Below are 12,672 nucleotides of genomic sequence, written 5' to 3' on the forward strand. Positions count from 1 at the left end.
CCCCCCCCCACTCGTCCTGCTGCAGTGTGTATATCCTTATCCAAGGATGAGCTTAAGTGCCCGTGAGACACGACTCGTGTTGTCGCTGTATTTTGCGGTTGACATGTCTCGTCATGACGGCAAACGTGTGTACTTCAAACGGGTTGTCTTATTATTTTCCGCAGCTTCAGATTTACCGTGTGTGGTGTTTTTTTTTTGTGTTGTGTAAGTGTGTGTGATGTGGTCTTGTCGTAGTTTGACCTGTGAGATTTAAGAAAGAGGCTATTTTCCTCGGTGCATGTGTTGTTGTGAGACCCAGTCATGGGCGGAGAGGAGCTCCAGACCGACGCAGGGAGGAGAGGGGGGGGGGGTGCCCCGCCCCTCGCGGACACGTTGCCCAGGGAGAGGCTGCACGGGCTGCACGGGCTGCACGGAGCTCCCGCCCGCCCGCCTTCTACGGGACGTCCACGTTTTCGGCGTCCCGTAGCCTCTCTTCCTCTCTTCGTCTGCTGGTCTCATGGTCTCGCTCCACCGGGAGTGAGCTCGGTCCGTCAGCGCGTGCACCGTCCGCTGCATGTCCGTCACTCACCGAGCCGGGACGGGGAAGACACGGTTCACTTCTGGTAAGTGACGGGGGGTTTGTGCTGCTCGTGCAGACAGACACGCGCTCCTACCACTCACCTGGGTTCATTAGATAAGGGGATGGGGATGGGGGGGTGGTGTTTGATAACTGCAGCTTTGCACCACGCGGGACACACAGGTCAGGTTCATATGCGTCCTCCTGAGCTGGGGCTGTAATAACGATTCTTTTCGATTCTTTTCATTGTCGATTAATCAATCGGTCGGTTATTTTCTCTGAATAAGGGAGAAAAAAAAAGTCCTCAAATGTGGTTGTTTATACATAGAGAGATGAAGAAAAAGCCAGAAAATATTCACTTGTAACACGATTTTTTTTTTTAAATCACCCTCCTTTTTGAAAACAACTCAAACCGTTTCATCGATAATTAAAATAGTTGGCGATTAAATTTTATAGTTGCGGACTAATCTTTGCAGCTTTAGTGTCCTCTGCTGGTTGGAGTTTCTGCAGCTTTCTATCAGTTATGTTTTTAAATGTATAAATGTGTCTCCATGTGTTGTGTGTGTGGATCTACATGACGGACCCTGTCACTTGTATCGGCAGCGCGTGTGCATGTGAACTGACCCAGAGCCATGTGTCGGGATGTGTTTAATTACATAATGTTTGACAGGCTGCCCATTTGGAAGAGGGATGAGGAAGGATAGGCGGGGGGGGTTGTTGGTCTGCAAAGGTTAGTTTCTGCAGGATCCAGGCTTCATGTCTACTGGCTGCACTGGGAATGTAACCCTCCTCTTGTCCTCGGGTCAAATTTGACCCCTTTAAAAAATGTCTATATCTGACATATGGGTTAGTTTTTAACCCAATTATCACAAAAAAATGGATTGGTTTCCTTCCAACGCTCTTTGCAAATACAACTGATCACCTCCTTCCTCTCATCTTAACTATTAGTCAAAATAATTCACAATTTCTGCTTTTTTAACTCAAATATTAGATATAATTCTATATAAATGAGGGTTATTGACCATGAATTACAAAAAGTAGTGTAAAACTAGTGGTAGTAAGGTGGTGGGTTAGTGAAAACTAACAAAAAGGGACAAAAATGTCAAATATTTGTCTGTTTTCGACCCGGGAGGACAACACAAGGGTCAATCCACCAAAGAGTCCATCAAGTTTTCTGTTAATCTTTTGTCACATTTCATTTATTTAACTGTTCAGTTATATTTGGTCTTTAAATTAAAGCTGAGTCTGCAACCGTTTTAATAACTGCTTTAGAGCCTACATTTCTCCTTATCCTCTTAAACTTTAAGTCTTCTCATTAAGTAATTTTAATGTTGTTTAATCATCTCTCTCCACTCTAAAAGCACAGGGTGCCACCAGGGCTGAGCCACTGGGGAAATAGTTTTTAATGTATTTTTAAGATGTTTTTAAAACTAGTGACAGCGCTGCGGCTCCATTGGATACTTAAGCGTGATTCATACTTCTGTGTTAAATCTACGTCGTGGGTACGTACGTATATACGCGGAGAAACGGACTCTAAGCCGTAGCCTGACATACACCTCTCGAAAAATGTAATGTAATGCCACAACATCGTGGCTTGGTAGCGTTGCATCCCCCCCCCCCGAGTCATTTCTAGGTTTTCCAACTCCATAAATGTCATAAAATCATGGAGAGGGTTAACTTTTCCTGCTTTAGATTTCCCACCGTGGTCGGTAGGGCTGGGCACCAAACGTCAATACTTTAACAGCACCGAACGACATACTCTGATCCTATGGAGTATCGGAAAAATTAATTATATTTCGGTACCTGAGAGCGCGTAATCGCAAGCTTATCTGTCCTCTCTGCATATTGGCAGACGCACGCACCCACGCAGAGGTGCGGACGGAGCGAACTACGTCGGCTCTGCAGTTACGCTGAAGTCCCGGTGAGTCACGGCAATGCCGATAAAGTGGTTTCACGTGTGGTGTTGGTTATTCAAAACTTCATAGATATAATATGCGGTTGACGTTACACTGGTCAGAAAGAGCAGGGGAGACACTTTGTTTCTCTCGCTAGGACTCTAGAGTCAGTAGTCACTTCGAAGCTAGTCAGTCTCTCTCGCTCTACCACACACACACACACACACACACACACACACACACACACACACACACACACACACAGGCCCTGCTATTAGATGGATGCACACTTATAAACTTCAGGCCACTTGCATAGGCTACAGCTAAAGCTCTGAGTGGAGCCTCCGCAGAAACATAAGTCACGTTTTTTTTTTTTCCCCCTCCAGTTAGCGTCTAGCGCTGATTTAATGTAGGGTTCTATGAAATCTGTCTTATGGCTTTTTTAAATTCTCTATTTTGCTATTTTTGTCCATGCTTCTGCTATCACAGAAACTATTTAGCTCTCCATTAATGCTGCCATCATAAGACACTTGCCCCCGGGCCCTTAAAACCTTTCAGGGAAACCCTGCGGCATGATTTATATTCTATATCATCTTGTTCCAGGTCTTTATTAAAATGAAATGAGCAAAATAGTCAACACAAGATGTTTTTCATGCTGCACAAGTGCATCATATGCAAATATTCCAGATGTCTTGTGCATCACTTTTCACACATTTCACAGAAAACGCACTGCAAAGAAACACGAGTCGCACACATTGAAAGTGTGTGTGTGTGTGTGTGTGTGTGTGTCTGTCTGTGTGTGTGTGTGTCTGTGTGTCTGTGCCCGGCAGGTCCGTGATGCTCTCTGCCGGCTGAGAGTCCAGCTCCAACATGTCCACCTCAGACTCGGATTACTCCATCGACTGGCTCGCCAGCGATGAGGAGGACTACGACGGCTTGAAAAGATCAAGTCCTCCGCATGCAGAGGAGTCGCCGTTGCCTCCATCATCCACCTCCTCTTTAAGAGAGTCCCCTAAAAGCTGCTCCCCCTCCCAGCAGAGGAGGAGGAGGAGGAGGGAGTACTGTGACTGGACAGATGAAGGCCGCCGTGGGGTCGAGGCTGACTCTCCAGCGCCCACTCCACTTCAGGGATTTACGTCTGTTTGTGAGCAGCTCTCTGTGGAGTCAAAGCACCACTCGACTAGGAAGAGAGCCCACAGCGCTGGTTCGGACCGACTCTGTGAAAAGACTCAGCCAGACTCAAAAAATGAACTATTCTCCCAGAAGGTGAGATGTTTCTCTTCTGCACAGTTATTCGAAAACTGTCTCACTGAGGGCTAATGTCTTTTAGGGGAGGGGAACCGATAGAACAGCATAGTATTGCGACAGTTTCCTTTTTTGCCGTCAGGGAACTTGTTGAATGGCACTGAGGGGATTTAGGAATGGTAACTAACAGGTAGCAGAAGGTGGGGGGGCAAAGCCTGACATGCCCCGGATGTCAGGGTACTTCTGATCTGCAGTAAACCACTGGAGGCCACAAGGTGCTATCTGCCCTGATGTTGGCAAACCTGTAATCCTTGAAATCATGGCAGAGATGTAAGAAGCACTGGGAAGGTGGAGGAAAAAGGAATCTAGACTTAGACTAGACTTAGACTTAACTTCTCTTATTGATCCTTTGGATGACTCCCGCAGGAAATTGAAGTTCCAGCAGCATTTTTAGCAAGAACAAAGAAATAAAAATAGATAAAAAGACAGTATAAAGACAACAAAATCAACAAAATACCATAAAAATTATAACAACTATAAGAACATTTTTCAATAAACAAGAAAAGACCATAAATTATTATTAAAGTGTCAGTGTTTAGTCCATGTTAAAAATGATATATAATAAATTGACCAGGTGTGAATTTATCCAGGTGTGCATGTATGTATGTATGTGTGGTTGTATGATGTATGTATGTATGTATGTATGTATGTATGTATGTATGTATGTATGTATGTAGGTATGTTATGTATATATGTATGTATTTGTCCCTCTCGCCCTATTTCCTCCTCCCCCCTATGAGAGTTGTATAGTCGGATGGCATGAGGGACAAAGGAGTCCTTGAGTCTGTTGGTCCGGCACTTGGGAGGAGCAGCCTTCCACTGAACCGGCTCCTCTGGTTGCTGAACGGTGTGCAGGGGGTGGCTGGCATTGTCAGTAATGTCCCGCAGTTTGTCCAATGTCCTCCTCTCTGCCACCGTCACAGTGAGTCCAGCTTCATGCCGACCACAGAGCCGGCCCGCCTGATCATTTTATCCAGCCTGTGGGTGTCCTTCTTTGATATGCTGCCCCCCCAGCACACACAGTGTAGAAGAGGACACTGGTGACCACAGACTGGTAGAACATCCACAGCATTTGCTGCAGATGTTAAAGGAGCGCAGCCTCCTCAGGAAGTACAGCCGGCTCTGTGTCTTCCTGTACAGGTGGCTGCTGTTTTGTCCAGTCAGTTTGCTGTCCCACACAGCCCGAGGTATTGTACGACTGAACTGCCTCCACCTCAACTCCCTCTAGCAGGACCGGTCGTGTTCTTGGTCTGGACCTCCAAAGTCAATTGACCAGCTCCTTCGCTTAGAGTGTTGACTTGTAGCAGTTAGTGCGACACCAAGAGCAAAGTCCCCCACCAGACTCCGATACTCCTCCTCCCTGTCACCGCTAATACACCCAACGATGGCTGTGTCATCTGCGTACTTCTGTATGTGACACAGCTCCGAGTTGTAGCAGAAGTCCGAGGTGTACAGGGTGAAGAGAAGAGGGCCCACTGTGCCCTGGGGCTCCATTGCTGCTGACCACAGTGTCAGACATGATGTCCTTTAGCCTTACGTTGTGGCCTGTCGGTGAGGTAGTCTCTGATCCAGTCCACCAGATAGGGTCCACTCCCATCCTGATCAATTTGTCTGGAGTATAGGGGGGCGAATGGTATTAAAGGCACTGGAGAAGTCCAAGAAGAGGACCCTCACTGTGCCATTCCCCTTATCCAGATGGGAGTGGACCCGGTGTAGCAGGTAGAGGATGGCGTCCTCCACACCAACGTCTGGCTGGTACGCAAACTGTAGGCGGTCCTGGGCGTGCTGTACCTGAGGTCTGAGGAGGCAGAGGAAGAGCCGCTCCAACGTCTTCATCAGGTGTGAAGTGAGTGCCACCGGTCGGAAGTCATTCAGCTCGCTGGGCCTGTTCTTCTTGGGAACTGGAACGATGCAGGATGTCTTCCAAAGGGTGGGCACTCTCCCTAGCTGCAGGCTAAGGTTGAAGATCCGTTGGAGCGGCTCCCCCAGTTCTGCTGCGCAGGTCTTCAGCAGTCTCGGACACACTTTATCCGGGCCTGCTGCTTTCCTGGGCCGGAGCCTCCTTAGCTGTCCTCTGACTTGGTCTGTGGTGATGTGGGGCGGGGGTTGTATTGAGGAGTAGGGGGGTATTGTGGTGTTGGGGGGGAGGTGTGAAGAGGGGGGTATTGCGGTGTTGGGGGGGAGGTGTGAAGAGGGGGGTATTGCGGTGTTGGGGGGGAGGTGTGTAGACTGGGATGTGGTGGTGTCAGGGGGGAGGTGTGTGGAGGGAAGGGAACATTGCTGCGGTGAGGGTGGGGGTGGGGGGGGCAAGGGCTGGTTAAACCTGTTGAAAAAGTTATTCAGCTCCTTGGCCCTCTCCATTGTCCCCCCTGTAGTTCTGGTCTTTGTGTTGTGACCTGTGATGGTCCTCACACCTTCCCAGACCTCCCTCATGTTGTTTTCCCTCAGCTTCTGCTCCACCTTCCTCCTGTAGCTGTCCTTAGCTTCCCTCACACAGTGTTTCACCTCCCGCTGTGCTGCCTTCATGGCCTCCCTGTCCCTGCTCCTGAAGGCAGCCTTCTTCCTGTTGAGGACAGCCTTAACCTCCTGTGTTACCCATGGCTTGTTGTTAGGGTAACATCGGACGGTCTTGATAGGGGAGACCACGTCTGCACAAAAGTTCAGGTAGTCCGTCAGACAGTGTGTCATCCCCTCTATGTCCTCACCATGCGGGTCGATCAGCACATCCCAGTCTGTGGTGTTGAAACAGTCTCTCAGGGCACTTTCCATCTCAGGGGACCACCTCCTGCTGGTGCGAGTTGTCACGGCTGTTTTTGGACCAGGGGGGTGTACAGTGGCTGTAGATGACCAGGTGTGTGATCAGACTTCCCCAGTGGGGGGAGGGAGTCGCTCTTTATGCATCCCCACATTAGCATACAGGAGATCAATTGTCCTGTTGTTTCTGGTCGGACAGTCCAACCTGGTGAAAAACAGCCAAAGTAGAGTCCAAAGTACATGGTTAAAGTCCCAGAGATGATCATGAAGGCCTCAGGGTGCTGTGTCTGCAGCGCTGCTGTGACGGAGTGAATCTTCTCACAGGCAGCGGCTGCGTCCGCTCTCGGAGGGATGTAAACACAGAGAGTAACCACATGGCTAAACTCCCTGGGTAAATAATATGGCCTCATGCTAACGGCTAGCAGCTCGAGGTCCCGGCAACATGAGGCTGTCTTTACGGAGACATGTCCTGGGTTACACCAGCGGTCGTTGACATACATGATGAGTCCCCCACCTTTGCTTTTTCCACTTGCCTGTGTGTCTCTGTCGGCTCTCACGGCAGTGAATCCAAGCAGGTCCACGTTAGCATCTGGTACGAGGTGGTTTAGCCATGTCTCCGTAAAGATGAACAAGCTGGTCTCACGGTAAGTCCGCTGGTTGTTCAGCGCGGACAGCTCGTCGATCTTGTTCGGCAGCGAGTTCACGTTCCCCATGATAACGGAGGGAATCGACGCTTGTAGCGCCTCCGATTCTCCGCTAGCTCGGCCTTTAGCTTCGCCCCGCCTTCAGCCCCTGGGTCTCCTCCAGCTCCGTCGATAGGGTGCCGTGTCCCGGCGCGTCCCTTTGTGTGCAGAGCCAGCAATTCCTCTTGAGTAAGTGAGAAAGCTGCTCCTGGTTGAATTATACGATTGGAAATATCCATAGGATATATAGAAACACACTATCTTCGCAAGAAGAGTTAAAAAGAGATACAAAAAGAGGTTTAAATAAGTAAAAAGAGCTAAAAACTGGAGAGCTACTGGAGAGGCAGCCGTCTTCCACAGCGCCAAAACTACTACTAGAGATAAGATGCACCCTGAAAAGTAACTACAGCTCGAGATGAGGGCGTAGCTGCAGGGAGGCTTCACACGCTAGCCTGCTGATACCGAACCATGTAAGAGGATCTGATGGGGCCCAGTTGTCCAGTTCGCTGGTGCTGCTGGGTCTCGTGCTGGTGCTGCTGGGTCTCGCGTGTCTACGAAGGCTGCACACACGCTGTTGATTGTGATCAGTTTCTCTGTCAGCTCCTGTCAGCTGTTAATGGCCGCCTCTCGTTGACGCGCCTGGGGCCATTTACTTTCCGTGTTAACACCGAGCTAATGGCATCAAACGGGGGCGCTTGTTAACGGGTTATCACCACTCACTTAGCATTAGTAAATCAATAAGCCCGTTTGAAAATTAAGCAATTCAGATAAGCTGGAAATGATGTGCAGCCAAACAGTGTTAGAGCACGCACACACACACACACACACACACACACACACACACACACACACACACACACACACACACACACACACACACACACACACACACACACACACACACACACACACACACACACTCACTCACTATTATGTGATTATGTGACTTATTTTATGAAATCACTAAGCAAGGCAAGTAGTTATTACAAAGCTTTTAGTCCTTCATCTTCCCCTGTGTGTGTGTGTTGCCGTTCTCAAACTCTGTTTGCCTTGGAAAACAACAACAAACTTTGAGCTAGACGCTGAAAATGGAAAGTTTTGAATTAGATTAGATTATACTTTATTTATCCCACGACGGGGAAATTCTGTCGTTACAGAAGCAGCATAGCAGCAACAGCAAAAAAACAAAAAACAAAACAATAACACACAAACAAGTAAGCACGAAAGAAATACAAGGCAAGAAATAGACAATGAAAATATGGTAGACTGAGTAAGTAAAATGCCGTCAAACAAAAGGAGTTTTAAAGTGCGGTTGCCATGATACGAGAAACAATATTGCGGTGTAAGTGACGTTAAAAATTAAGTTGAATGTGTAATTAGAGCAAAGAAGCAAGAGTCGGTAGCATAATTTAAAAGAAGAAAATTTGGATCGTGACAAACGGGCAGGCGTGCTTGGTTCTTGTGGGGAATCACTGTAAAGATTTATAAAAGACTATGTTTAGGGCATTTCCTCTCTGACTGGGACGTTTTGGGACCGATCGGAGGGATTTCTGTGGACGAAGTCCGCACAGCGATACACTGGCAAGAGCCGAGAGGTTTAACCACTTACCCAGCTAATTTAAATAGCTCACGTTTCTGTATTGTGTCAAGTTAACTTCATTTAATGTGACGTTTTCTTTAGCGGGGGGTTCAAGGTTTATGGAGTCTTTATTATGTGCAGCAGCATGTAACATAAATAACACACAGGTTATACAAGACAAAAAGCCACATTTCTAGAAACAAAATAAATACGTACCACACGGAGGTCCACACCTCACAAATGTTCCACCAGAACAACTTCCTCCCCGGGACTATTTAGCAGAGCCACCCTTCGCTGCGTCTGGACTCAGCGCCGCCCAAGTCTGTTGTGATTGGATTAAAGAAATGCACACAACCCAGAGCAGTTTTTTTTTTTTCTTTCTCCCATCCCAGAATGCATCTGTGGTGAAGCCAGAATTTACACCACAGCACTGTGGAGATAGAGCGAGACTAAAAAGCAGTGAGCTCGCTGCAGCACCGATGGCATGACGGCTAACCCCCTTATCTCTGATCTGTCCCACAGTGCGTGGAGCTGCGCTGCTACGTCCAGCCTCTGTCGGCCATCTTGCGGGGCCTGAGAGCCGGAAGGTACTCCGAACGTAAGTGTCTAATCCCAGCTCCCACAATGCCTTGCTGTGTGTAGCACTCTGCAGGTAATTTAACCCTCATGTTGTCCTCGGGTCAAATTGACCCGTTGTCCTATATCAATGTTCTTTATATAATGTTCTAATAACATGACTGATTCCACCAAACGCTCTTTGGCAAGTACACATCTCTACTTTCATTAATTTTGGGGCGTCTTATTCAATTTTATAGCATTTGGAGAAACAAATTGAAGTGTTGTTGAAATAGTATTGAGTAAAAGTTGACATATTCCAGTCTGTGATTATCCATCAACATCCATTCCTTTAATTTTAGTCTCAATAATTCCTAATTTCTGCTTTTCTAACTCAAACATTAGGTATAATTTCCTATAAATGAGTTTTATTGACCATAAATTCCAAAAATAGCTGTAAAACTAAAGTTAAGAAGTTAGTGTTACAAAAAGAGACAACCATTGACAAAAGGGACAAAAACGTAAGAAAAAGTTAAAAACATTGATTTAAAAGCGCCAATAAAAGTGTTGATTTTCAATTTTTACGGGAAGACAACACGAGGGTTAATAGACACTTTCTGTGCAGATCAATCTGCTCGAGATAAACACATGGTGAGGATGGTTGATGGGGGGGGGGGATTATAGAAGCATTTCACTGGATGTTAATCAGACCCAGACAGCATGGAGAAGATTTTACTGCTGTGTGAAGTTAGTCAGTCCAACACTTAGTTCTTAACCCTTTAAAACCACCAAAGTCATACAGTACCATTAACTAACACAACTAACCGATGGAGGCAGCGGTGGAGCAGCAACTCCCGTGTTCTGCGAGTTAACCCTCGTGTTGTCTTCCAGTCAAAATTGAAAATCAACAATTGTTGATGCTTTTTATCGATGTTTTAACTTTTTCTTATGTTTTTGTCCCTTTTTTTTTTTCCATCACTTTTGACACTTTTTTTCAATATTTGTCATTTTTCAAAATTTTCAACACTACGTAACACTAACTTATTAACTTTAGTTTAGTTATTTTTGGAATTTATGGTCAATAAACCTCATTTATAGGAAATTATACCTAATGTTGGAGTTAGAAAAGCAGAAATTAGGAATTATTGAGACTAAAATTAAAGGAATGGATGTTGATGGATAATCACAGACTGGAATATGTCAACTTTTACTCAATACTATTTCAACAACACTTCCATTTGTTTTCAAATGCTATAAAATTGAATAAGACGCCCCAAAATTAATGAAAGTAGAGATTTGTACTTGCCAAAGAGCGTTGTGTGGAATCAATCATGTTATTTTGGGGAATTAAAAAGAACATTAATATAGAAAAATGGGTCAATTTGACCCGAGGACAACATGGGGGTTAAAATGATCAAAGGACGAGAGCCTCAGTAGCGCTGTCACAATTTAAAATGTTTCTATTTAGTTAATTGTCTCTGAAGTAATTGTGATTTAGTCAAATTTAAAAATATTTATTTTTGGTGTGTGTGTGTGTGTTTTATCATAACACATTGTAGTTTTTGTGTGACGTTTTGATATTAATGAACGTCCGTTGCTACAAAGCTAATTAAGACTATCAGCTCCACACACCTCTCTCTGTGTAACTATGTTCCAAAGATTGTGGCACCCGGGAGACTTTCCCACACAGAAGATAATGATCTCTTCTCCGTGTCCTCCTTGGCTACTAGCAACTGCGTGGAGGAGGGGGGGGGTGCTGTGCGCGATCACGGGAGGCTTGTATCACGTGGACGCGTCGACAGTTTTGGTGTCATTACTCAGAATTCCTCATGGGGGCGACAAACTACATAACGCACTATAGCTTTAAATCAACAAAAAACTGGCATTACCATCAACAGTCATACAACTTAGGATCTTATGTTAGCACAATGATTGGGATTTAAAATAGTTACTTATAAAACAGTACGATCAGACAATTATTAAATAATCGTTACAGCCTAGGCTTCAGGTATCTGTCTGTCTTCTCTAGCTCGACAACAAAGCCAAAAGTGGGTTTCCTGTGCTGAATTCTGCTGAATGTACCTCGGATTCTTCCATTATTCCCAGTGGAGTCTGCATAAGATAACTGAAGATAGTTAATCTATACGTGTCATAATTATAAATGATCTAATTAATATAAAGCATTCATTAGAAAACAATCTGAGAGTCATACAAGGCTTCTTTTGATTCACTAAGTGATTCAAAGAAATAATCTTCTCTCACTTAATACGTTCATTTAGAAATAATTAAAACTGAATATCCAGTCTGAAAAGACTGAGTACCACAGCTGCAGAACGAACAAAACAAGGTTCAAAGGTCTCACGGGTCATTTAACGTCCCATTTAAACTGAAAGCGTGGATCAAAGACGCTCTGTGGTGCTTATTATAATTTCGGGGAGATAGGAGCGTCAGAGCGGCTGTTTGCACTCCTTCCTAAATACATCCTGGCAACGAGACTCGCCTCTTTGTCTCGTGAGGTTTGAGATCATCAGTGGTGGAAGACGTGTTCAGGTCCTTTACTTCAATAAAGGTACTAATACCACACTGTGGAAATACTCTGTTACAAGTAAAAAGCATCTAAGTATCATCAGGAAAATGTACTTTAAGTATTAAAAGTAAAGTACTAAATTCTTGATTTTGGTTATTTAAAGCAACACTATGTAGGTTTTCCCGTTTCGGCCCCCCCTACAGGCTGGACGCGGCGCTGTCCCGTTATGTCTCATTGGACCCCCTACAGGCTGGACGCTGCGTTGTCCTGTTATGTCTCATTGGACCCCCTACAGGCTGGACGCGGCGTTGTCCCGTTATGTCTCATTGGACCCCCTACAGGCTGGACGCGGCGTTGTCCCGTTATGTCTCATTGGACCCCCTACAGGCTGGACGCGGCGCTGTCCCGTTATGTTCATTGGACCCCTACAGGCTGAGCGGCGTTGTCCGTTATGTCTCATTGGACCCCCTACAGGCTGGACGCGGCGTTGTCCCGTTATGTCTCATTGGACCCCCTACAGGCTGGACGCGGCGTTGTCCCGTTATGTCTCATTGGACCCCCTACAGGCTGGACGCGGCGTTGTCCCGTTATGTCTCATTGGATCTGTCGGTACACGATGCGTCCTGTGCATGTGCAGATGATAATCCTGATGTACGAGGATTTACGGCACTGCCTGATCTGGGCCACAGTAGCGGTCTGCTGTTAGCCTCCACCGGAAAGCTAACGACGCTAGTTAAGCTAACAGCTAATTTGGCTAACCGCTAGCTTTGATTCCGCCTAAAATAACGTTACTCAAACTAAACAGCGGGAAAAGCAGC

At 46.1% G+C, this 12,672-nt stretch overlaps 1 protein-coding gene across 1 annotated transcript in view; it reads left to right on the forward strand.

The window, feature by feature from the left end:
- The first annotated feature begins 274 nt into the window (after positions 1-274).
- LOC116685760 (circadian-associated transcriptional repressor) overlaps positions 275-12,672 on the forward strand; it is a 38,230-nt gene continuing 25,832 nt past the window's right edge. The window contains exons 1-3 of the mRNA XM_032510684.1: positions 275-602; positions 3,282-3,717; positions 9,295-9,370. Coding sequence (XP_032366575.1) covers positions 3,322-3,717; positions 9,295-9,370 — 472 coding nt within the window. The 5' untranslated portion in view covers positions 275-602; positions 3,282-3,321. The remainder of the gene's footprint in view (positions 603-3,281; positions 3,718-9,294; positions 9,371-12,672) is intronic.

The sequence above is a fragment of the Etheostoma spectabile genome, unplaced genomic scaffold (genome assembly GCF_008692095.1).
Source record: "Etheostoma spectabile isolate EspeVRDwgs_2016 unplaced genomic scaffold, UIUC_Espe_1.0 scaffold270, whole genome shotgun sequence".
Taxonomy (NCBI): Eukaryota; Metazoa; Chordata; class Actinopteri; order Perciformes; family Percidae; genus Etheostoma; species Etheostoma spectabile.